This window comes from Protopterus annectens, chromosome 8.part0 (genome assembly GCF_019279795.1).
Source record: "Protopterus annectens isolate FY-2018-M chromosome 8.part0, PAN1.0, whole genome shotgun sequence".
NCBI lineage: Eukaryota > Metazoa > Chordata > Ceratodontiformes > Protopteridae > Protopterus > Protopterus annectens.
The window spans coordinates 521,690,224-521,715,487 of record NC_056741.1 but is presented as its reverse complement, the minus strand read 5'-3'; the positions used below and the strand labels follow the sequence as shown (position 1 = coordinate 521,715,487).

The following is a 25,264-nucleotide window of genomic DNA, read 5'->3' as shown; positions in this document are numbered from 1 at the left end:
TTGTAAACCATCCACGTTTTCTTCCAAAATTGCCATTTTGCAGAGGGATTATTAGGAGCAGAGCAACATTTTGAGCCAAAATTGGGGACAGTTGAGAGGTTTGGATATAGTTAATTCTATAAAGTGATTTATTTGTGCATAACTCTCAACCTCTTAATGCAGGAAATCTGGACAAGGCCAAACATATTGGGGAACATGCAAACACTACTAAAAATTCCTCTTGTATAAACTTAGCTGATAGAATAACAGGTCTTGCTTTAACATGCATTTTTCAAAGGGGTATGAAGACTGAAACTCAATGCCTGTCATTATTTAGTGACTTCATTCCTAAATGATTTGCCAGAAAACCAAAATGTTTATGAGGAACAAACCAAAAATAAGAATCAAAAATCTATTCATTCTGTGAAAATCTGGACAGTTGAGAGGTATAATTCAGCAGGGTCTGTCTTTGAGTTTACCGCCCTTCCCCCTCACAAAATCATGGTTGAATGGGGCCTCCCCCCTGCAGCCATTCCAATGTCCCATTACTTGGCTATTTTGCCCCATTTACCATAAACACTGTAATGTGCATACTGCTTTACTTCTATGATGATTTGGATTTCATTTAAAAGTTTTATTTTACATTTTATAGCACAAACACTAATAGACATCTGCTAAACAAAGCAGTACAGTCTCACAATGAAAATAGACTTAGCATTAAAACCTATCTGCCCTTGAAACTCACATTCATTGAAACAGCAGTGAATCCCACATTCAAAGAAAATGCATCTGGCCAGTGACAGATAAAGATTAACTTTGGGCTATTTTCAAATCACAGGCCCCTTGCACATGAAACATACATGTGTTCTTTGATACACCTTCCTGATTGTATTAAATTATATTCCTTGTATAATACAATACAGTTGTTAGAGGGTATTTTAAATTTATTGTTTTGAATATTTTTCCAGTAAAGAAGGAAACAAAATGCATGCACCAATAATTACAAAATTCCCCAATTCAGAACATTTCTATCATAAAAGTCTACTCAAATTTCTACAATCCATCACTATCAGTAAATATGCACAATTTATGCAGAAGTAAAAGCCATCTAAATAATTCTATATTAAAGACATCTGTAACTAATGAAAAGGTTGCTGCTAGCAAACAATTTTATATTTCATTGTTTTATCTACAAATAAAGTGCCTGTGGCCCTTGAGGAATAAATTGCCTATGTTACATTAAAAATGATAAGCTAGTAATGTTGCAATAGGGAATGGATGGCAAACTGATATCAGGTTCATGGTTACTAGGTATCTCCACCAAAGAAGACATTCTCAGGACTGTAGCATCCACCCCCTTTAAAAGCACAACACTACAGTATCAGCAATACATCTATATACGGTGGGAGTAGAACCCACAGCCTTCTGCATCAAAAGCAAGTATTCAGCTTGTTATGCTATTAACAATGCAAGCAGACTCAGCATAAGCAGCATTAAACTTCTCTTCCCCTGATGCTCTCAGCTCCTTGTGAAATCCACTCAACACTCAACTGTATCTCTCAACTTTGCAGCACAAGAAATCTGGAAAAAGCCAAAATTTATTTGAGGGGAGAGACAAAAGCTCAAAAAACAGAGACACATTTTAAACATTGCTCATATAACCTTGGAAAATTGCTAGAATAAAATGTTGTGTTACCACCATTCATTTCACTGCCAAGTCTTGAACCAAGGACCTTGTGCCCTATAGTCAGAGCAACACACCACTATGCCAATTCAGCTGTTTCTTGAAAGTCAGTAAGACTGAAACTTAAATGGCTATCATTTAGTGAATTCAGTTCTCACCGTAGCTCTCCACCTCTTAGCACAAAACACCTGGACAAAGCCAATAATGGGGGAATACAGCCCCCAATCATAGTCAGTGAATTCAGTTCTCACCATAGCTCTCAACCTTTTAGCACAAAAACCTGGACAAAGCCAATAATGGGGGGATAAAACCCCAAAATAGGGACAAATTTCAAATATTGATATTATAAACTTAGAAAATTGCTAGAATAAAAGGTTTTGTGTTACCATGTACTTTCTGAAGAATATGAAGTCTGAAATTCAAATGCCTATCATAATTTAGTGAATTGAAAATCCAGAAAACCACAGATTTTATGAGGAACAGAACAAAATATGAGGCAAAAATCTGAATAGTTTTCACAAGGGGTGGTGGGTAGGGAATTCAGGCTCTTGCTACCTGCACCCAAGGTACAGGGTTTGAGCTTGAGTTACTCTCTCTAGCCACCAGGTATATTTAACTGGGGCATTTCATACACACACACATCAGTACCTGGGTTTGGATTTGCAGCAACTTTGTTCTACAAAGTCCCATCTTCGTGCTGCAGGTTTGTTTGAAATAAAATTAAGTCACTTTTTCCTGTCTACAAAGTCCCGTCTTTCTGCAGTTCGAAATAATACAAAGTCCCTTCTTCATTCATACGTGCCTGCAGACATTGCAGTCCAATCCCCTTCCAGTCTATGTAGTTACACTGATAGACTTCTGGGCATCTGTACTCTGGTGCATTGTCTTCATAATCTGGACTGGTTAAACAGCAGTCTGTATTCCCATAAGCATGTGCAGAGTTTTGGGAACTCAACGAGCATGCATGTGCGGGACTCGCTGCTAATTATTTTATTTCTTTTTTCTTTCATTTTACAGCTGGGGGGTCTGCAGTCCAATAGCTTGAGCCAGCCCTGATCTTCAGTAATGTTTTGCAGTAAAAACATTTATTCTGTGTCTGTCTTACTCTTTTATCCAGAACCATATTATTTTGATCTTTCCTTGCAGATCTGGCACTATACAGAGCCAGATCATGGTCAAATGGGGCCCTAGCAAGATAAAGGACTAGACTCCCCCATTGTCCCATTACTTGGTTGTCATTTCCCAATTACCATATCACTACTATTCAGACCTGTCAGTGTGCTTACTATTTTTCTCTTGGTGTGGTTGGTATCAGGCCCAACCACAGTACTACTACTGCCCTCAACTTCAACAACATAGTAAACCAATACAAAAATGAAGACGGCCTTGTTTCTTCACTTTCCCTTGACCATTCCAAAGCATTTGATACAGTGTCCCACCAAAAGCTTTTTTCTGAGCTTACAACACTAGGTCTCACTTACCCCACTATTTCCTGGTTTCACAGTTATTTATGCAATCATCATTAAGCAACTAAATGTAAACAAAACCTTTTAGCATTTCAGTCAATCCCTGCTGATGTTCCCCAAGGGTCAATACTCGGCCCAATTCCATTTAATATTTTTATAAATAAATTTCATACCACTATAACACTTGCCACTCTCATACAATATGCCAATGATTTAACCTTGATCTGCTATGCCCCATCCATGACAAAATTACAGGAAATCACTCAAAAATATTTATTGACATTGAAATATGGCTAAAAAATTCTAATTAGCTGCTTAATGAAAAAATAAATGATGCTATTTATTCCAAAACAACACCTTAACCAGAAACACACATTTCATATCACCTCAAGTAGTAACACAAAAATATAAACCATAAGCCATACTAAACTACTTGGAGTCATAATAAATGACAACCTCAGATTTAATCATCACATACTTTATTCCATCAATAAATCTTACCAAAAATGTAACTGCCTCTGAAGAGCCAATCGCTACCTGACAGATCAAGCAAGGATTACCATAGCAGCAACATACCTCCTTCTTTCTCTATTACATGTTCATTTATTTTTACAAATATCAACACGATGTATAAAACCAAACTAGCCTTCTGCTACTACAAAATAGCTAAATTTGCAACCAACCAACCTTATAAAACACATCCCTGGCCTGCAGTAAAACAATTAAACTGGCTTGATCTCTCAAACCAGTTTACATACTCACAAGTAATCATTGCCCACAATCTATTGTACTCTCCAGAGAAACGCCCAGCATTACAAAATACTCTACTGTATTATTCATCTGCTAGAGACCTTTGTTCTAGGAATAAACTTTTACTACATATCAGTAAGACATTCAATACTGCTAGAGAGTCTCTCTACTCTCATTATGTGTCAAAACTCTGGAATGAAATCCCCACACAGTTTAAACAGATATTAAACTTAAACAGTTTCAAAACTTTGCTTAAACAGCACCTGTGCCAAAGCTGGATCTGCTATTCCTGCTTCGTTAACTCTATTCAGATTAGTTTTCTCCAACTCTAACAGCCACTTTGCTTCCCAGCCTTTTTGTACCTTTTTGCTCTTTCTGATACTGCACTTATTTCCTAAACTCCTTCTTTTCCTCCTTCGCTCATGCCCCACCACTAATTACAGCTTCTCCATCTATTCATCTTCCTGCTCATTTCTACAAATTCTCCTTTCATATCTGTTTTTATCAGTTTTATGTTACATTCTACAAGTTTGTTTGTAAATTATTACTAAACTCAAAAATACTCCAGTTTGATCTTTTCCCTGCAGCCATCATGCTATAAATACATTAATTATTATATGTTATTTCTCTAGTCAGTTATTAGCCACTTCATGTTAATTTCTCTGTTGTTTTTTTTTTTTTTGTGGTAAAATGCTATATTCATGTAAGAAATATTTAAAAATCATATAAATAAGCTCATGTATAGATGTTTTTGCCCTACAATTATAAACATACATCATGTGTAACTTAAATGTGAAGCTTTTCTCTCTGGGCCTCTGCTGAAAATGGGTTTTACCCAGTTTAACTTTTCCTGGTCAACAAAGACAAACAAACAAATTCAGAAATAAATAATTACATTTTTGAACTGAAATGGACATCCATTTGATCTGGTAGAAATTCTGTCCATGACCAAGCAATGGTAATTTCAATTTAAGGCATTGAAAAAGTAGGGGACCTTCCTTTAGATATTTTAGATAAGTCTTTTTTGTCATTAATTTTATATAGACCTTAATCAAAAACTCTGTCTGTGTGTTTACAAGATTAAAATTCAAGCTATACCCTTCCTTCAGGCATTTGATATAAATTGATATAAATTGATTTGAATAGAATATAAGGTTTGCTTGTTTTAACCTCGACATTCAGTTAGTCTAATATACTCCTTAAGCAGCCTAGCATGAGGTAACAGAAAAGCCTTTTGATCTGGAATTATTCTGTACTATAATCATGCATGTTGTTGGGGTTAAAAATAAAAGTTGGACAGAGACTGGTTTTATGTCAACTGATGGAAGAATTTTCAGATTTGTAAAAGCATTATGCTGCATTTTTTCATGTTTTAAGTGGGAAGTTTATCATGTATGTTGGAAATGGTGAGGTGAAGAAATGAGAGTTCAAATAAGCATTTGCAGATCTATTAGGGAGAAGCTTTTAGTGACAGGTTTGGATAAGTGTGGGGGAGTTGAAAGACTGAGCCTCTAATAGTATAGTGGAATTGTGCTGGGAGGTTGGAGATGAAAATGACACATTCGGAGAAACTAGATTATTAAAGAAATTGATATACTGGTGATGGGTGTTTAAATAACAGAAGTGCTAGGTATGATATTTTCTTATATGTTACTAGGTTATACCTTTGGGAATAGATTGTATTTATTTTAATATCTAACTAGTATGCGTTTTTTTACAGATGGTTTACTTTACTTTCACTTACTTTTCTATTCATTCATTTCTTTAAAAATATATTTATCTCCTTCTCATTTACAAAGCAATGCGTTTTAAGATAACATTTCTGACTTATTTCCTTGTTTAAATTATTTAAGAAAGTAACTTTATAAAACTGATTTTAATTACTCATCTTAGCAAGACCTGAGGGTTTTGGGAGATGCCTACACACCAGATTGCTTAATGAGGTACAACAACATAGACACAAATCCTTGCATCTTCTTGATACACAAATATGCACACTCCACTCTCTAAAGGGACATACTGCATTTAGTAATGACATTTCAAGTTAAACATCTTCAGTGTTATGTGCAATATTTAAATTTTACTGGCTGTTTTGAGAGGCCTGACTTAACTGACTCATGGTATCTGCTATAGTCTAAATGATCAGATTGCAATGTTTTTATTACCCATTTCAGAAGAATTTGCATCTCTTTATGTAGGAAAATATTGTTACAAGAGTAGCTGGACTTCCTTTTGTGAACTCGGCATATCAGCTGCTTTCTACAATGTACATGGATGTCAAGAAGACAAACCCTTTAGTAAAATCTGCCTTTGGCTTAGCAGAAAGAGGCATGAAAAGAGTGGCTGAAGAAGCAGTGAAGACAGTTGCTCCCATGATTCAGAGGCTGGAACCACAGTGTAAGTATAAACATAGAACATTTAAACAATTGTGTACACTGTGCATGAAAACTGGTGACTGCAAACATTTTGCACTATAACACTGTGATCACACATGAGCTTCAGCTGTATTACATGTGGTGCTACTACAGAGCAAATGTAAATGCAACATATGAACAACACATGAACAATAGTGCTGCAAGTAAAGCAATACAGCCACTGACTCACACTGTAAGCCATCTTTGCATTACCAACTACTTTTTGTTCTGTGTCATGAAGTTAATAAAATTAAGTATAAAAGGCAGTAAATTTATTACTTCTTGACTCAGTAAACACCTTCAAAGGAGAAGGGAAAACTGAATGAAACAGAAATTTACAACACAGACAATAAAGAATTACCAATAAAAATAAACGAGCATTAATCAAATCAGTTATCTAATCAAGTGTCTCATCTGCCTTCAGTACTGAGTATTTTTGTCATTGAATGTTAAAATATGTATAGTCTCTTTGTATAGAAGTGACTTTAACAGAGTCATTGGGGTGGATTCCTAAAGTTGCTGCAGTGTATAGAGAGCCGTGTACTCATCACAGTACCTTTATGTTATTGAGCAAGCGCCCTTACATAGTGCTACACAGTACTGCAATGAGAAGACATGCAGCATCATGAAGAGCTGGTCCTGCAGCCATGCTGAATGCTGATGAAGCACTCAAGGGGGAGAGGCATATGCTAATTAGCCATGTTCTATCTCCCTGGAACCTCCTCCAAGAGGGCATCTCCACAGTTTTATGTGTAGTAAGCACTGTTTTCCTAGAGTACCAATTTTAGAATTTAGTTGCTTTATTTTTCCTCAGTTTAAATGATTTCTTAAGCTAGTTCTATCAAGTAAACTTGGTCCATTATCTTTCATTACTATTAAGCATGATATTTTCTTTTGTTTTCCAACTTCAAAATCATCAACCCTCATTTTTACATTTTTTTCTGTATGTTTTCAGTATAGGATCAGCTGTTCTTAGGAGTTATTATTTATTTAAATTTTTGTTTCTTTATTACAGTAACGCTGATATATATATATGTATCAGTGGCGGCCGGTGACTTCAAATCAAAGGGGGGCTGCAGGAGACAGCTGAATGGGTGGGGTCAATGGGAAGGGGTGTGGCCAACTAGAACAGGGAGGAGCTATGCTCAAAAACCACAAAAACTACCTTTAATTAAATAGGCTGCCCTGGGTGCCAAGCCATCAGTATGAGAGTCCAATCAAGACAAAATGAGGTGTAGAAGAAAAAAACATTTCAATGCATTGGCTGCATGACAGCTTACTTAATATCTAGATGGAAAAAAAAGGTTGTGAGGCATGAAAAAATAAATTACTTTTTAAATACATTACTGGAATGCCAGTCAAAATCAAGTATAAGAAAAACAAGCAACACTCAACTCAAATCACTTCTCCTTGCACTGCAATTCTAATTCTAATTTATATTCAGCTTTATTAAAGTACCAAGTAACATGCTGAAAGTAGCAATCTCTGTGCACCCCCACTTGTAAAATGTTTCTTATTCAAAAAAGACCTGCTGCCTGACAACTATCTACTTGTTTCATGGGGAAAACATGATCAAAGTAAAAAATGAAAAGCAAACAAGAAACACGCTCAAGATACATTGCTTAAAGGATTACTGCACAGGTTATAGACCACACATGATAGATTGGCATTCCGTTTAGTTTATGGGTAAAGCCTGCAGAGATGACTGGAAGTCTCCAACAAGTGTAATGAGCTTCCTAAAATAATGTAATCCTGTCCTTTATTACAAATACTGTCATATGCATTTCAATAACCAAGGCTTATACATTATATAGTTATGTAAGTATTCTCTGCATGGCAACAACAGAAAGGCTTTCAATGTTGGCAGTTCTTTAACAGTATGCTTATTAAAGCTTACTTGCATCTTACAGTCTCAGAGAAGCTTACCTGATGGTCATTAAAACATTGCTACTTAAACACAAGGCAACAGCACTTTCTGAGTAATAATAAGCATAAATCAACAGTATAAAAATATGACAGAAAACAGAACATTTTGCAAAATCAAGGACAGAATAAAAGTAGTACTTGTGTCTACCTTGGATGGTGGGATGCTTTGCACATTTACACTGCATGACTGCTCCTTGCCTTGAATGGACACATTCACAGTCGCTACATGGGTGAGTGCGGTGCAACAAGTATGTCACAATTTGAAATGTCTCTGGCTGACTGTGATGGCCCTGACATATTTGTCATACACCTCTCAACCTCAGAGCAAGAAATCTGGGCAAGGCCATACATAGAAGTGGGACAAAGGCCCCAAAATAAGGACACTTTTTAAATATTCCTCTAATAAACTTAGAAAGATAATAGAATAGTAGGTCTTGCATTAGTATGAATTTTCTGAAGGGTATGAAATCTGAAACTCAAATGTCTGTCATTATTTTCTAACTTTAGTCTTTAAGTATTTGCCACTAATTTGCCAGCAAAACACAATTTTATGAAAAATAGACCAAAAATGTGATGCAAAAATATAAAATAGTCACACAATGCAGCTGGGAACCTGACAGAGAAGGGATATTTTTTTTTAATATTAGTACTGCTAACTTGATCAGCTGACAAAATAAAATAATCTACTTGCATTTTTGAAATAAAAGTAATCTATAACTCTGATTATTACAGTTATTTCTTAACTGTAAACCCTCCACGTTTTATTCCAAAATTGCTATTTTGCAGAGGGATTATTAGGGGAAGAGCAACATTTTGAGCCAAAATCAGGGACAGTTGAGAGGTTTGGCTATGCCTAATTCTATAAAGCAATTTATTTGCATGTACCTCTCAACCTGTTAATGCAATAAATCTGGACAAGGACAATATATTGGGGGAACATATAAACAGTACTAAAAATTGCTCTTGTATAAACTGGGACAGTTGATAGAATAACAGGTCTTACTTTAGCATGCATTTTTCTGAAGGTTATGAAGTCTGAAACTCAGTGTATGTCATTATTTAGTGACTTAATTCCTAAATGATTTGCCAGAAAACCACAAATTGTATGAGGAGCAAACCAAAAATAAGAAGCAAAAATCTATTCATTCTGTAAAAATCTGGACAGTTGGGAGGTATAGTTCAGCCGGGGCTGTCTTTGAGTTTGCCGCCCTTCCCCCTCACAAAATCATGGTTGAATGGTGCCTCCCCCCTGCAGCATTTCCAATGAACCATTACTTGGCTATTTCATCTCATTTACCATAAACATTAATGTGCATACTGCTTTGCTTCTATGATGATTTGGACTTCATTTGAAAGTTTTATTTTGCATTTTACAGCGCAAACACTAAGACATCTGCTAAACAAAGCAATACAGTCTCAAAATGAAAACAGACTTGGCATTAAAACTTCTCTGCCCTTGAAACTCACATTCATTGAAACAACATTGAAATGCACATTCAAAGAAAATACATTTTGCCAGTGGCAGATAAAGATTAACTTTGGGCTGTTTTCAAATGATAGGCCCCTTGCACATGAAACATACATGTGCTCTTTGATACACCTTCCTGATTGTACTAAATTATATTCCTTGTACAATACAGTACAGTTGTTAGAGGGCATTTTAAATATATTGCTTTGAACGTTTTTCCAGTAAACAATGAAACAAAATGCATGCACCAATAATGACAAAATTGCCCAATTCAGGACATTTTTCCAGTAAACAATGAAACAAAATGCATGCACTGATAATGACAAAACTGCCCGGTTCAGAACATTTCCATCATAAAAGTCTACTCAAACTTCTACAGTCCACCATTATCAGTAAATATGCACAATCCCTGAAGAAGTAAAAGTCAACTAAATAATTCCACACACATTAAAGACATCTGCAACTAATGAAGAGGTTGCTACTAGCAAACAACTTTATATTTCATTGTTTCATCTACAAAAAGAGTTCCTGTTGCCCTTGAGGAATAAATTGCCTATGTTGTATTAAAAAATGATAAGCTAGTAATATTGCAATAGGGAATGGATGGCAAGCTGATAACAGGTTCATAGTTACTAGGTAACTTTGCCAGAAAGGACTACAGCATCCACCCCCTTTACAACACAGTACAGTATCAGCAATGTCTCTACCTACTGTAGGAGTAGAACCCACAGCCTTCTGCATCAAAACCAAGTACACTACCTGTTGTGCTATTAACAATGCAAGCATTTTCAGCATACGCAACACTAAACTTTTGTTCCCCTGCAACTCTCAGCTTCTTGTAAAATCTACTTGACACTCAGCTGTATCTCTAAACTTTGCAGCACAAGAAATCTGGAAAAAGCCAAAATGTATTGGGGGGGGGACAAAAGCCCCAAAACAGGGACACATTTTAAACATTGCTTGTATAATGTTGAAAAGTTGCTAGAATAAAATGCTATACTACTGCCAAGTATTGAATCCAGGACCCTGTGCAAAACAGTCAGAGCAACATACCACTACACCAAACCATCGGTTTTCTGAAAAAGAGGAAGACTGAAACTTAAATGGCTACCATTTAATGAATTCACTTCTCACCATAGCTGTCAACCTCTTAGCACAAAACACCTGAACAAAGCCAATAATGGGGGAATATAGCCCCCAAACATATTCAGTGAATTCAGTTCTCACCATAGCTCTCAATCTCTTAGCAAAAAACACATAGACAAGACAAAGCCACTAATGGGGGAATACAGCTCCCAAACATATTCAGTGAACCGAGTTCTCACCATAGCTCTCAACCTTAGCACAAAAAACCTGGACAAAGCCAATAATAGGTGAATAAAGTCCCACAAATAGGGACAAATTTCAAATATCCATCTTATAAACTTCGAAAATTGCTAGAATAAAAGGTTTCGTGTTACCATGCACTTTCTGAAGAATATGAAGTCTGGAATTCAAATGCTTGTCATTTTTATTTAACATTTGTTAACCAGGAAAGTCTGACTTGGAACAAAAGCTAATTTTCAGCAGAGGCCCAGGGAGAAACACGTCTTTGTAAGATGGGACAACACCAGAGCAAACCCACACAAACACAGGTAGGACATACAGAGTCCACACAGAAGACACTCCAGCTAAGAATCAAATCAGAGAACCTGTAGCTGTCAGGCCACAATGCTACCAGTGCACCACTGCATCACTGACTGTACCAAACAAAAATACAGAAACCATAAATTTTATGAGGAACAAAACAAATATGAGGCAAAAAATCTGCAAATTTTTTTACAAATAGTAGTGGGTAGGGAATTCAGGCTCTTGTCACTTGGGTCCAAGGTGGGGGTACAGAGTTCAAGCCTTATTCACTAGCCACCACCATGTAGACACACGCACACACCTGTTAATCCATCCGCAGCAGCATTGCCATTGATCCTCCATATAGAAAGTCCCTTGCAGCAGCTAATCCATATAGTAAGTCTGCGACAATGAGCTGTACAATCCAGCAAGCAAGAACTTCCCCTTCCATGCTGTGATGCACCTTCCTGCGAGAGCACCAGCCTGTGGACGTTGCAGTCCAATACCCTTCCTGTCTATGCAGTTGTAACTGCATAGACATCTGGGAAATTTGCAAATCCAATGTTGTCTTCCTAATCCAGACTGCTAGTGAGACAGTCTGGATTCTGTGAGCATGCTCCAACTGGTTTACCAGCAGTCCAGATAGTGGGAAATGTCACGAGTGCGCATGAGCGATGGTCCAGGACTCATTTTTATTTTTGTTATTTTCTTTTTGTTTTTGTTTTATTTTTCATTTTTACAGCTGGGGGACTGCAGTCCTGCAGTCCAATAGCACACGCCTTTTCGTTTTTGTTTGTTTTTGTTTTATTTTTAATTTTTACAGCTGGGGGGGCTGCAGTCCTGCAGTCTAATAGCACGAGCCGCCCCTGATATGTATATATATATATATATATATATATATATATATATATATATATATATATATATATATATCAAGTTCACAGGCTTGCATGTACTTTTAATTTATACTAGGAATACCAGAAATATGCTTGTCTTTTCAGGTTTCAGCTATGTACACAAGATAAAGGAAATATTTTCTCTGCAGTCTGCATGCTTTCCTTACTCTCAAGTGTATCTCATTACAAGGAACACCCCTCATTTTGTGTCATAAAAATTCCATGTTCCACAAAGTTCCATATTGAAGGGGTCTGTCATATGTTCTGAGTTAGGAATTTTTTTAACTGATATCCATGATAAATAGTATTGACTTATATTAATCCATCAAAAAATAATTCTGACTTTAAATTAGCACATTTTATCCATCCTGTGACCTTCCTAGTTGAAGTTGTTAGTAAGCTATTACTAAGTATTCCATATTTTGCACAGTTATTCCACATTATGAGAGGCAGTGTTCCACATTTTGGAGCTGTAAAGTTGAGAGCTATAATACTTTTATCCACAATGAGAATATTACATGAGAAATTTATACTAAACTTCCTGACAGCGTTTTCCTCACGGGCTATGTAAAATGTGCCTTTTTCTTACTTGTATAAGCTCCTGTGCATGTCTTTCACAAGCAAGACAGTTTTCTTAATTAATATTACAATGAAAAATTGTATGCTATATCATAGATACTCATAATAAAGATTGCCTTTGCTTCAGTTCATATTGTTAGTGTGACTGTATCACACCATTTGTACTTTTGCACTGTTTCATATCACTGTATTTTAACTTATGTGCAACTCATGCAATTTTGAAGGCATGTTCTGAAGTTGAATTATATTTTTAAACAACTTTTTATTAATTTTAAAGCAAAGATTATACAAAATTATTCAAAGATAAGTAGAACAAAAACATAACTATTTCAGATGTCCACAACAAAATCAAACATAGAAAACTAAATTGTTAAAGTTTATCAAGTAAATGACTTAATTCTGACCAAAATCTAAACTGGTGAGTAATATTTAAAGTTCTTATTTTGGCAATTACAATTCTTTTTTACGAAATTTTTTTTGCTAAATTAATGAAATCAGTGAAAGAAAGAGCAGCTTTACATTTCCAATTCAATGTGACTATTTTCTTGCTAAAATGGACCAAAGGAGATATTAAGGGGGATGCATTTAGAGAAACAAATGTGTGCACACAGTGCCCCCTTCATGTGGAATGTGCTGGAGCTGCAGATACTTGATATTTTTTTCAGACTCAATAGTAACTCAAATAAGAGTAAATCATATGCATCAATAATTTATAGTAATACGAGAAGAGTTTGGTTCCACAGATTGATTATTTTGGAATTACTCAACTAAAATTAATAAGAAGGTTTTTTTTCTGATGAAAATTAATGCTTACTTCTTAAATCTGTGGGAAAACATTTATTATTTTTGATAGTACTTTACTTTGTATGTACTCATCATTAGTTCTACACCCAATCCTGTCTCCTGGCCTTTGCTGCAGAATCTCTCTAACTAATGCCCTTCATCGGGTCTTTTCTCTAGTCAGTCATAAACTCAATTACAGATTCAATAAGCTTTCTGGTAAGTGACTACATCAATTAAATATTTCCTAGATTTTAAGTTAAATGATTTTTAATAAGCTTACCAGTTGCACATATTTTTTTTTCATTTGGCTTCTTAGAAGTCAGGAGCTTTTCCAGTTGGCTTCAGGTGTCAGCTGTGCATAGGAAAAGAACGAGAGCCATATCTGTGTTCTCTCATAATTTCTGATATCAAAGACATCAAAAATGGTTTCAGTATTTCACAGTAGTCTCCCCATGACTGGATTTTCACATCAAAAGAGGTCAAAATAGCAATGTTTTAACTCCTTTTTTATTTATTCTATATTAGATTATCTACAGGTGCTGGAACTCTTTATGTATTTTATATTATTTTATCTTTAACACCTTATAATTTTGTGTACCTCACTGTCAAAATAACATTGTCAGAATAGCAGGTTTAGTATCTTACTATGAAACAAAAACAGTTAAATGGTGCAAAAACTATAAAAAGTAATCAAAAATCCATGATGACAGAACAGTGTAACAATATATGTGTAAATAGCTTCTGGAAAGCTCAGTGCATACATGAGTGGAAAAGCAATGACCATGCTTATTGCAAGTACTTAATACATAGTGTATCAGCAAGGTATAATATTGGGTACACAGGATTCTACAAGACCAGGTTTATTTATTTGTATATATTGATAAACCAGGTGAATGCATTGGTCCGAGGATACTTTTCAGGTATGACCCAGACCATAAGACAATGACAGATATTATTCACAAAAGTTGAATCCAACACCTTAGCATATGTTGTAAGTTAAAAATCAAGTAATATATATTTCATCTTGAATTACTGATTTAGGACACACCAACATACACACACACACACACACACACACACACACACACACACACACACACTGCATACATAGGCATGTTAGAAATGCAGCTTTCTGTTCCACAATCATATCCAGTATTCAGTGTCTGTCTTCTTGATTCTTACCATTTTCCATATCCCAAATAACCAATTTGTATAAACAGCTGTTTATTTGTTTGTTTTCAGTCTCATTGCTAACACTTAGAAAGTTAATGACTAAACAGTACACTAACTGCTGTTCTTTATTGCAGTTGAAATAGTGAATAACTATGCACTGAGCAAACTGGATCAACTGGAGGAGAAATATGCATTTCTTAATCAGCCAGCAGATGAGGTAAGATGTTGGAAACTCTTCATAAACCATGAACTACAAGCATCTTAGTGACAGCCATATCGCTAGGATTACTCCAACAAAAAATAAAATAATAAACAAATCATAAATAAATATGTAAATAAAAACATATCCAGACACATTATAGTCTGCATTATATGTTTTGTCTGTAGAGGTTTCATTATTTACTTTTATGGAAATATACATTTGCCTTTAAATGTGTATTTCTATTTATCCTTGTGCATGTAAACAAATATTAATTGCTTTATGACCTCCTTTCACTTAACCGTAACTTAGATCAAACAGAGCAGGTTGCCTTTTGCTTTGTATATAAAAGCAATAGTCAATGATTTAAAAGGGAATATAATTAATTCCAAGATTCAGACACATCTGACAAAGATGATACTTAGGTTTTCTGGTGACGGCTAAACATTTCTTTTCTATACTGTGAAGCCAAACTTTCAAATTAGGATTTGGGCAAATGTGTTCTATGAAAATATGAAACGCTGAATGTAACTCACATGATTTGACTCATTTATTTATGCTGCATCAGCAGTAGAGTCAATGTGAGTTTAAGGGTGTTTTTGTGTCGGATGCCTGATCTGCATAAGAAGCTTTTCTGAAGTAAATACTTTACCTTAATTGGAAGCCGCTGCCATCAGCAATATCTGACTTTAAGGACTGTCTCTACCATGTTTCACTGGTGGTTGTGAGGTGACTCAACAGCGCAGACTTGTATATATAGATCTGTGTACATAAACCGTAAAGCCTTCCATGTGGGACATCAGCCCCGTGTTTCAGTGTTTGCTCCTTTTCCTTCCTGTACTTGCTCCTTTCACCTTATAAGTTAAGGAATTTGTCTACACAGGGTCCAATGATGGAGGCTGAAGCACTAAGAATGTTGGCTGATAGGTCTTATCTTTGATCTTGTGATGTCCATATAGCTTGACCTGAGGCATGACTAGGTATATATTTGTAAAATTTTCTTTGACAGCCTCATGTCCTTCTGCCATGATATAGTAGGGAATAACGAATTAGTAATGAAAGTTAACAGACGAGATCAGACAGGAGTCCCCGTGGACTATGATGTTTGCAGATGACATTGTGATCTGTAGTGAGAGTAGGGAACAGGTGGAGGAGACCGTGGAGAGATGGAGGCATGCTCTAGAGAGAAGAGGAATGAAGGTCAGCAGGACTAAGACAGAATATATGTGTGTGAATGAGAGGGAGGATATAGGAATGGTGAGGATGCAAGGAGTAGAGGTGGTGAAGGTGGATGCGTCTAAATACTTGGGATCAACAGTTCAGAGTAATAGTGAGTGTGGAAGAGAAGTGAAGAAGAGAGTACAGGCAGGATGGAGTGGGTGGAGAAGAGTGTCAGGAGTGATTTGTGACAGACAAGTACCAGTAAGAGTGAAAGGGAAGGTCTACATGAGGGTAGTGAGACCAGCTATGTTACATGGGTTGGAGACAGTGACACTGACAAAGAGGCAGGAGTTAGACCTGGATGTGTCAGAGTTAAAGATGTTAAGATTTGCACTGGGTGTGACAAGAGTGGACAGGATTAGGAATAAGTATATTAGAGGGTCAGCCCAGGTTGGAAGGTTTGGAGACAAAGCCAGAGAGGCAAGATTATTTTGGTTTGGACATGTGCTGAGGAGGGATGCTGAGTATATTGGGAAAAAGATGCTAAGGATGAAGCTACCAGGTAACAGAAAAAGAGGAAGGCCTAAGATAAGGTTTATGGATGTGGTGAGAGAGGACAAGCAGGTGGTTGGTGTGACAGAGCAAGATGCAGAGGACAGGAAGAAATGGAAACAGATGATCCACTGTGGTAACCCCTAATGGGAACAGCCAAAAGAAGATGATGATGATGAAAGTTAAAAGCCAGGCACTTAAATATAGGGTATGGTCCAGTAGAGCTGATGTATGCATACTGTTGTCAAAGTTCTTGTGAGACTAATATCATGGTAGACCTTAAAGATATTATGGTAGTCTTCCCATGTAGATGATTTTACTGAGCCATTCCTTGTGGCATCTCTGAAGGCTGTTAAATATTTTCGGTAATTCCTTGGAATTTTACATCCATAAAGAAAATTAGGCATGACAATTCAGATGTACACCAGCATCTTGATGCCATTTTGTAGATCACATATGGTGAAAACATGGTAAAACAATATAGCAAAGAATGTATTAATATGCTGTTCATAATCTCACTGGTTATGTTTGCTGTGATGGTGATGTGTACAGCAAGGATTACTCATCTTGTCTATGGTCAGTCTGTCACTGGGGAATTGTGAACTGTTATTTTCAGATTTTGAACAGTCCAGTGTACAGCAGCTTGGAAGTTGAGGGGAAGACCCAGACATTCATGACCTTCTGAGATGCATTAATTGCATCTTAGATGTCACTCTTGGTCTGTGCGTGCATAAGAATATCCAGTCACTAGTGCATTGAAGTTTACCCTGGAAACTTTGTTTTTTGAATACAAGCTTTTAAGTTTGCAGAGCCCTTTAACCATTTTGAATTCTCTGTGAATTTCAGAAGGTGGATTTTTTATGAACAATTATGATCACTGCTAGGAAGACAATAAACAGTCTTTAGGGCAATGACCATCCTTGTTTGATTGTATTGTGGACTTTGAATGGGTCTATCTATGTGGAAAATGCTGTCAGTCATCACATCATACAAAAACCTGAAGGTTGTGATGAATTTAATATAGTAGCCAAATTTGTCAATACCTTCCACAAAGCTTGTGATAGTTCTAATAATTAACAGTTAAATATAAAGACAAGATCAAAGAATTAATTACAGTGCCATGAAAACACAAAGGAAGATGGAGATTTTTACATTAAATATTAAGCAAGTGAACAGAAGACGGCTTTTGTATGCAGACTGTAAGAAAAGTGTTATTGTACAACCCTGAGACAGTAATGCTGCAAATATCTTGTAGACTAGCTAAGGAGAACTCTTCTTTTTTTAAAAAAAGTTTCTTATGTGTTACCGATATTTTTGGTCAATTGAATGGATTTAAATACGGCTGAATTGCGAATGTGAGTGGCTCAGCAAGTAGTACTTGCCTTCTGATAATGTGAAATGATAGGGCTGTGAGTTCTATTCTCAGACCAGTAGCCTCAATTGACATTCCAGTGCATTCCATGCAGTCCATTGTAGGTGCCATCACTAGAATGAGACATTAAACTGCAGTTTTATCTTTCGGAGTTGATAGTATTTTAGATGGATGTTAAAGGTCTGCTGTACATGCATTTCACTGCAGCTAAAAAGAAGACCAAAAGGTGGCGCCAAATAATCAAACCTTACATGTCTGACCACATTTCTGTCGGACACCATTTCTGCAGAAGTAATCACATTTTTCATAGAAAACAACAGGTTGTTGTCCCACTGAATTGATATCAGTAGTATTGCTTGCAGTTATAGAAAATTCATAAACCTAAGAACATAGGACAAGAGATACTTCAAAGAGGGGCAACAAAATTGTGTATATTAGATTACAATAAATTCTATGTAAAGTGAGAGAGAGAGAGAGAGAGAGAGAGAGAGAGATGGTAGAAGGAGACAATGAAACTATAACAGCTTAATGCGTAACTCTAAAGCAAGAAGTCAGAAATATAAAAGACAAAAATATTTAAGTACCTTGTGGCTATCCATATCCCAAAACAGATATAATCCTAAAAAAAGAACTATATAATAATAAAGAAGAATACAACTGGAAGGGGAATATTGACAGCTCAGGAAGTGATTTGAGGAAGTATTGTCTGCCTACATAAAGAAGTAACTCTTAACATATTTCAAAGCACGTTTTAAAAAGAGAGAGAGAGAAAGTGTGTGTGTGTGTGTGTGTGTGTGTGTGTGTGTGTGTGTGTGTGTGTGTGTGTGTGTGTGTGTGTGTGTGTGTGCGGATATATATATATATATATATATATATATATATATATATATATATATATTTATATAGGGGGAATGGGATAAAACATTGGTTAAACAGTAGCTGCAGCTTGTCGTATTTAGCCATGTGCTCCTTTTCTGATGTCATCATCTGTGTTTTTATGTTTTGTGGTTAGAACCCAGTGCTGGGTAAAGTCCACTGTGCATTTTTTCTAGTACTTAGTGCAGATGATTAAGGCTCTTGGACGTTAACAAGCTGCTTTATGTGGTCCAGTGTTTAGGGCTTGTCTGATTTTGTCTACCTGCACTACTCACTTAACTAGACAGTGTCTCTGAGTTACCCCCCCCCACCCCCAAACGGGACACTTTTGTCCAATTATCCAATGATCAAAATCAGTAAAATACAACAATTTTGCTAAGCACTGGAATTCCCTATTTAGAGCCTGCTGTTTTATTTTAAATTTACACTATGAAGTCTAGAAATTGAGATTGCTAGTATGCATCTATTTCAAATGTATTATGCAGCTTCAGAATTTCATTTCAGAACTAAGCAGTTGAAATCTACATAGTAAGTTTTGAGAGTGGCATGAATGACACAATATCCCATGTTCCTATACCCTCACATGGTGTACTCAGTCCCAAAATGTTCCAAGTAATCTTACATTCTTGAAACTGACATCCTAATATTCTTTTGTTACTACATAAATTAACTCGTAAATGTTAGTATGTGTATATTTTATATGGAAGGTCATATCTCTCTCTCTCTCTCTCTCTATATATATATATATATATATATATATATATATATACACAGTATATATCTTACAATTATACTGCATTCACTTGTGCCCTACTGTCCTAGGTAAGCTTTTTATATAATGTTTAACCAGGTAAGCCCATTGGACATAAGTGTCGCTTTTAATGGGCATCTCAAGAGCACTGTCTGGTTAAGTGACTTACTCAAATTCATGCAATAGGCAATTGTAGGTGAAAGGAATTAAATTCTTTACCCCAGACTACAGAAGCTGCTCTAGGGCTTCATCTGTCCTAGGCATAGGGTATGCATCTGACTCTGTGTGACTATTTAGTTTCCTGTAGTCCACACCAAACCTGGTGCTGCCATCCTTCTTTGGTACCAGCACCACTGGCGAGGCCCAGGGACTGCTGGACTCCTGGATTACTCCTGGTTCCAACATTTACTACATCTCCTCCCTCAGAGTCTGTTTGACTCTCTCAGGCACCCTATAAGGGGCCTGCTTAATAGGTCTTTGGGGTCCTATATCCACATGGTGCTGCATCAGGTGGGTATACCCTGGTTTTCCTGTGAACTTGCCCCCCAAACTCCTGTAACACTGCTCGTATTTCTCGAACCTGGGTAGGGGATAGCTGCTGGGACATTGCTACCTCTTCCACTGAGGTGTCAGTCCAAGCCTCACTGAGGCGATCAGTCACCAGATCCCCCTCAGACTCTTCCTGCAATCCACTGCAAATACTCATCACAAGTGCCTCCTTATCATGGTAAGGTTTCATCATGTTAACATGGTACAATTTGTGCCCCTGTCTCCTGCCTAGCAGTTTCACCGTGTAGTTAACATCACTGACCTTCCTTACCACCTTGTAGGGTCCCTCCCAAGCTACCTGCAGCTTGTTGTGTCTGACAGGAATGAGAACCATTACCTTCTGCCCTACAGCATAATCTCTAGCTCGAGCATTCCTGTCATACCAGACCTTTTTCTGCTATTGGGCTTCTGCCAGGTTCTCTTGGGCCAAGCCCATGAGTTCCCTGAGCCTTGTCCTGAGGTTTAGGACATATGGCATAACAGACTCCTTGTGGGATTCACACTCACCCTGCTACTCATCTCATATTAAATCTAGAGGTCCCCTCACCCTATGCCCATACAACAACTCAAAGGGTGAAAACCTGTGGATTCCTGAGGAACCTCTCTGTAAGCAAACAACAGATGGGGCAAATATTTGTCCCAGTCCCTCTTGAACTGGTCTGCAAATGGCCATAGCATGGACTTGAGTGTAGAGTTTAACCCCTCAACAAGACCATTAATCTGGGGATGGTAGGGGGTGGTGTTTAGGTGCCTCACCCCACAGTACTTCCACAGGCAAGCCAGCAGGTCTGTCATGAAATTGGCACCTCTGTCAGTCAGTATTTTTTTTGGGAAACATACATTGCTGAAAATCTCTAATAAAGCATTTGCCACCTTTTCTGCCTCAATAGAAGATAGAGCCACTGTCTCAGGGTATCTGGTAGTATAATCTACTACCACTAGGATATCCTTTTTCCCTGTGGAACTTGAGGTACTCAGAGGCCCCACAATATCTATAGCTACCCTCAGAAATGACTCCTCAATCACAGGCAAAGGTATCAAAGGAGCTTACACCTTGTCTCCTGCCTCACCTACCTTTTGGCACTGCTCACAGGCCCTGCAGTACCCTGTTACATCTCTGGAAATCCCTGGACAATAGAAGTTTTGCATAATATGTCTCTTTGTACGTTTTATGACCATATGACCTGCAAAGGGAATATCATGGGCTAATGCTAGAAGTGCCAGACGGTAGGCTCTGGGGACTACCGACTGCTGTATTCTCTCACACTGTAGCCATCCCTCAGGGGTCCACTCTCTGTACAGTAACCCTTTGTCCCAGTATACAGATTCCCCCTTCCCTTGAGAATCAGGTGCCTCACTAGCTACCTCTCTTCCGCCTTGTAATGTGGGGTCTGAGAGCTGAGCCTGTCTCAACTCTCTTTTTGTGACCCTTCCCAGCTACGCTTCCACAGGAAGTCTGGTATCCTCTGACAGCGGTGCCTCACTGTCAGCCTAGATACTACTACTCACCTCTGCCCTTGCAGCCACTCTGTCCAAGAGAATATCAGTACCCGCAAGCATCTGTTGCTCACCTTCAGTCTCACTGCTACAAGGTAGCTCCCTCCCGGAAGTAACCACCTCACCAGTCCTGGCTGCAAGTGTGCGGTCTTTCTGGGTCTTCCCCAGTCTACCAGACCCACATGCTTGTCTCCAAGCCTGACTACGTGTAACTGCATGAACGCACAGTACTTAATTATCAAAATCATTCCCTATCAGGACATCTGCAGGGATATCCTCAAACACACCTATTTGCTGGCTTCCTTTGCCACCCTCCCAGCCAAGGTGAACCTTAACCAAAGGTATTTGGAATGGGGTCCCTTCTAGAGCTCTGAATGGAGTAGACAGCCCAAGCAAGTACGCTCCTCTGTAACCATTGCAGGCTTTACAATGGTTATGTCAGAGGCTATGTCTCTCTTAACAATGGTCTCTTTGCCATTCACTAAGATAGGATATAACCTCTTGTGGTAGTTTGGCACCCTTGTTGTCTCGAGACAACTTACTGCTGGCATTTTGTCATTCCCACTTACTGGCTCTCCCACCTTTTGTTCCCCACCTTGCCTCTGTGAACATATATACTACATGGCTCCACTGGTTGCATTTAAAACATTTTACCCTAGGTCCTGAATGTGTTCCTGGACTAGTGGCTTCCCCTGCTATTTGCAGATTTTGTTGTGGCAGTCTGATATGCCCACTATGGATTCCTTTAGACCCATAAGCAGCATTGGGTGCTGCTTTCCCTTGTAGTGATGCCCTGCTTGCTAGGTATATGTATCCCTTCTTCCCCAACTCATCTACAGTAAGGCATTGTCTATCATCTAACCAGATCCTGATATCCTCAGGCAAAGTGCTAAGGGATTGTTCCCTCACCAAAAGGTCTGCCAGCCCTTCAAAAGCCATGACCTGACATCCACTCACCCACCTGTGAAAATAAATGCTTAGTTCAGCAACATATTCACACACACACACTTTTATCTGCCTTGCATCTATGCTCATGAAAGTTTTTCCTATAAGCTTCAGATGTTAGCTTAAAAATTCTAGCAAACAATTCTTTACAACATTATAATTTAGACAGTCATTATCAGACAGTTTGGACAGAGGAGTTACAGCTTTACCATGGAGTAAGGAGGTCAGGAACCATACCCAGAGCCCTTGGTCAACATTATACTGTTTACATACCCTCTCAACATTTGAATGAAACTATCAAAATTATCCCCCTCTGTAAATTGTGGAAGACATTTACTGACCTTTGTTGCCTCTGGGGTTCGGTTATTCCTTTCCCCATTACCTCCATGACGCTGGCAAAGAGTCAGCATCAACTTCTCATGTTGCCTCTCCCTCTTCTTCTCCTCGGCTTCCAAGCATAGCAGTTTCTCATTTTCCTCAGTCTCTAGATGCTGCAGTCTCTCTGCTGCCTCTGTTTCCAAATGCTTGGCCTCTAGCTCAATCTCTTTAACTCCAGACAGATTTTTAAGTCCTCTTTGGAAAAGTTGAGATGTCCATTCTCTGAGAGTTATACATCTCCATTGCCAGTTTGATCATCCTCCTGGTTGCTGTTCTCTGATGCAGCTGTGACTAAAGCTGCAATCATGTCTGCTTTAGTCAGGTTTCCATGCACCAGTCCTTTAGCCTGGCACATCTCAGCCAACTGGCTCCTTGTCAGCTTGCAATACTCCTCTGCTGACATGCTTGCCTGCTCTCCCTGACTAACAAAGCTAACAAAAGAAATAAAACAATTCTGATATGAACTCTGAATGTTTACTGCATGGCTGATTAAGAGTACAAACATCTTCAGGGATCACAGTACACAAGTACACAAGCTACAGGAATTCAATATCCATACAACTACAAGCCAATTAATATGTGATGTCACTATCTCACCACTATCAACCAATTAATATGTGATGTCGCTATCCCACCACTGCCACCAATTAATATGTGATGCCCCTGCACTGGCTGAGTGATCTAGGAGTCTCAATTTTCACCACTAACACCAGTGTGGGATGTGCACATTGGGAGGATCACAAGTACACACACAGTAATGTACAATTTCCCTTAAAAGCACACAGATATCACAGTCAGTCTTGGGCTGGTTTCTCCCTCTCTCTCCGGATCCCCAGTAAGACTCCCCACTGGCACAGCTATAGGGTTAAGATCTCAGCTGAGTGGTCAAGCCAAAACCTCCAGCACACTCTCTGTCCAACCAGTGCTTTGTGTCCCTGCCCAAGTAGCTGACACATACACCCTTTGAGATTTGATTTATATACAAACACGCAGGCATTCATGGGGAAGGCTGGCAGAGGTTCACTAGCTATACCTCCTTCTGCCCAGACTATACGGTAGTACCACCTGCCACCAATCACCCTTAACAGCTACCCTTAGGCCCTTACAGAGGGTGACCAATTCTGCTGTGCAATGTCACTATTATCCAAATGCTAAGTGTGTCCAAGACTTTAAGGCTATTTAAGAGTGGCCTGTACAGTGTTACCAAATACATGCAAGTACTGTAAGCGCTTAAATATCTCTAAACAAAACCAGCCACAATTAAAAGGGTTAAATATTTTTAATAATAACGAACAAGACAAAACTCAATAACTCAATACAGTGACAACAGAGTTCAGAATCACAGGAAATATTTTAAAACAACATTGCAGGACAGCCTCACATAAATACTGAAAACATCTAGACTAATCTTGCTATATTCCTATCTATCTCTAAGAGAGATACTATGATCTAAATAGTACTTACAGATCAAGGCAAATACAGATGAAAAGTGCTGAATATGTTTACAGGTCCAGAGACAAATACAAAATGCATTGACTTTCTCTCTGAGATAGTTCTTAAATTAATAATGCGCATTACTGCTGGGTTAGCTAGATGACATCACTATTTAACACTTGCCCCTAGTTCCCAGGCATAACAGATACCAACAGAATTTAACATGTCTCTGAAAAATACTTCTCTCTTAGAAGCTGACACTTATCTCTTAGAAGGTTGCCTGAAACTTGAAGATGTAAAACAATTAACTCTTTTACATTTTAAATCTAGTAATTATTTCTGTCTTAAGACAATAGAAAGAAACTCTAGCTGCAGACATTCTGTCTTCTACCGTCATAAAACTCTTTACTTATTTTCTCAGAGTTTGCAAGCTAACTCTGTATGTTCAAACTTCTACCATGAAAACATACATTTGCATAGGCATACAGTCCATATACATTTCTGCTCTTCTCCAGCAGGGTGCACTGTGGTTACATTTTTGAAGCTCAGCACATAACATACAGGTTACTTACACTGGTAGACAAGCCTATGAATCATATTGATATTTACAATGACATAGAATCGTTTACAAAATTCTAGCTAACTGGGCTGGCAGCCATGACAATGTCATTTGAATGTTCCTGGCTGCTATGTGATTATTTGAACAGATGATTGACAGGAAAAGGAATTTTTTCAAACAGCTGATTGTTATTTTTAAAATAAGGCAGTTGAAACAGTTAACCTGGACTACAAGACAAACTTCTGAAGTCAGTTGAAGGCAGTTA

General features: G+C 37.8%; 1 protein-coding gene across 2 annotated transcripts in view; it reads left to right on the top strand.

Moving 5' to 3' along the window:
• LOC122808904 overlaps nucleotides 1-25,264 on the top strand; it is a 1,046,088-nt gene that overhangs the window by 76,835 nt on the left and 943,989 nt on the right. For both annotated transcript variants that reach the window (XM_044080021.1, XM_044080020.1), the window contains exons 3-4: nucleotides 6,078-6,276; nucleotides 14,861-14,943. In XM_044080021.1, coding sequence (XP_043935956.1) covers nucleotides 6,078-6,276; nucleotides 14,861-14,943 — 282 coding nt within the window. The remainder of the gene's footprint in view (nucleotides 1-6,077; nucleotides 6,277-14,860; nucleotides 14,944-25,264) is intronic.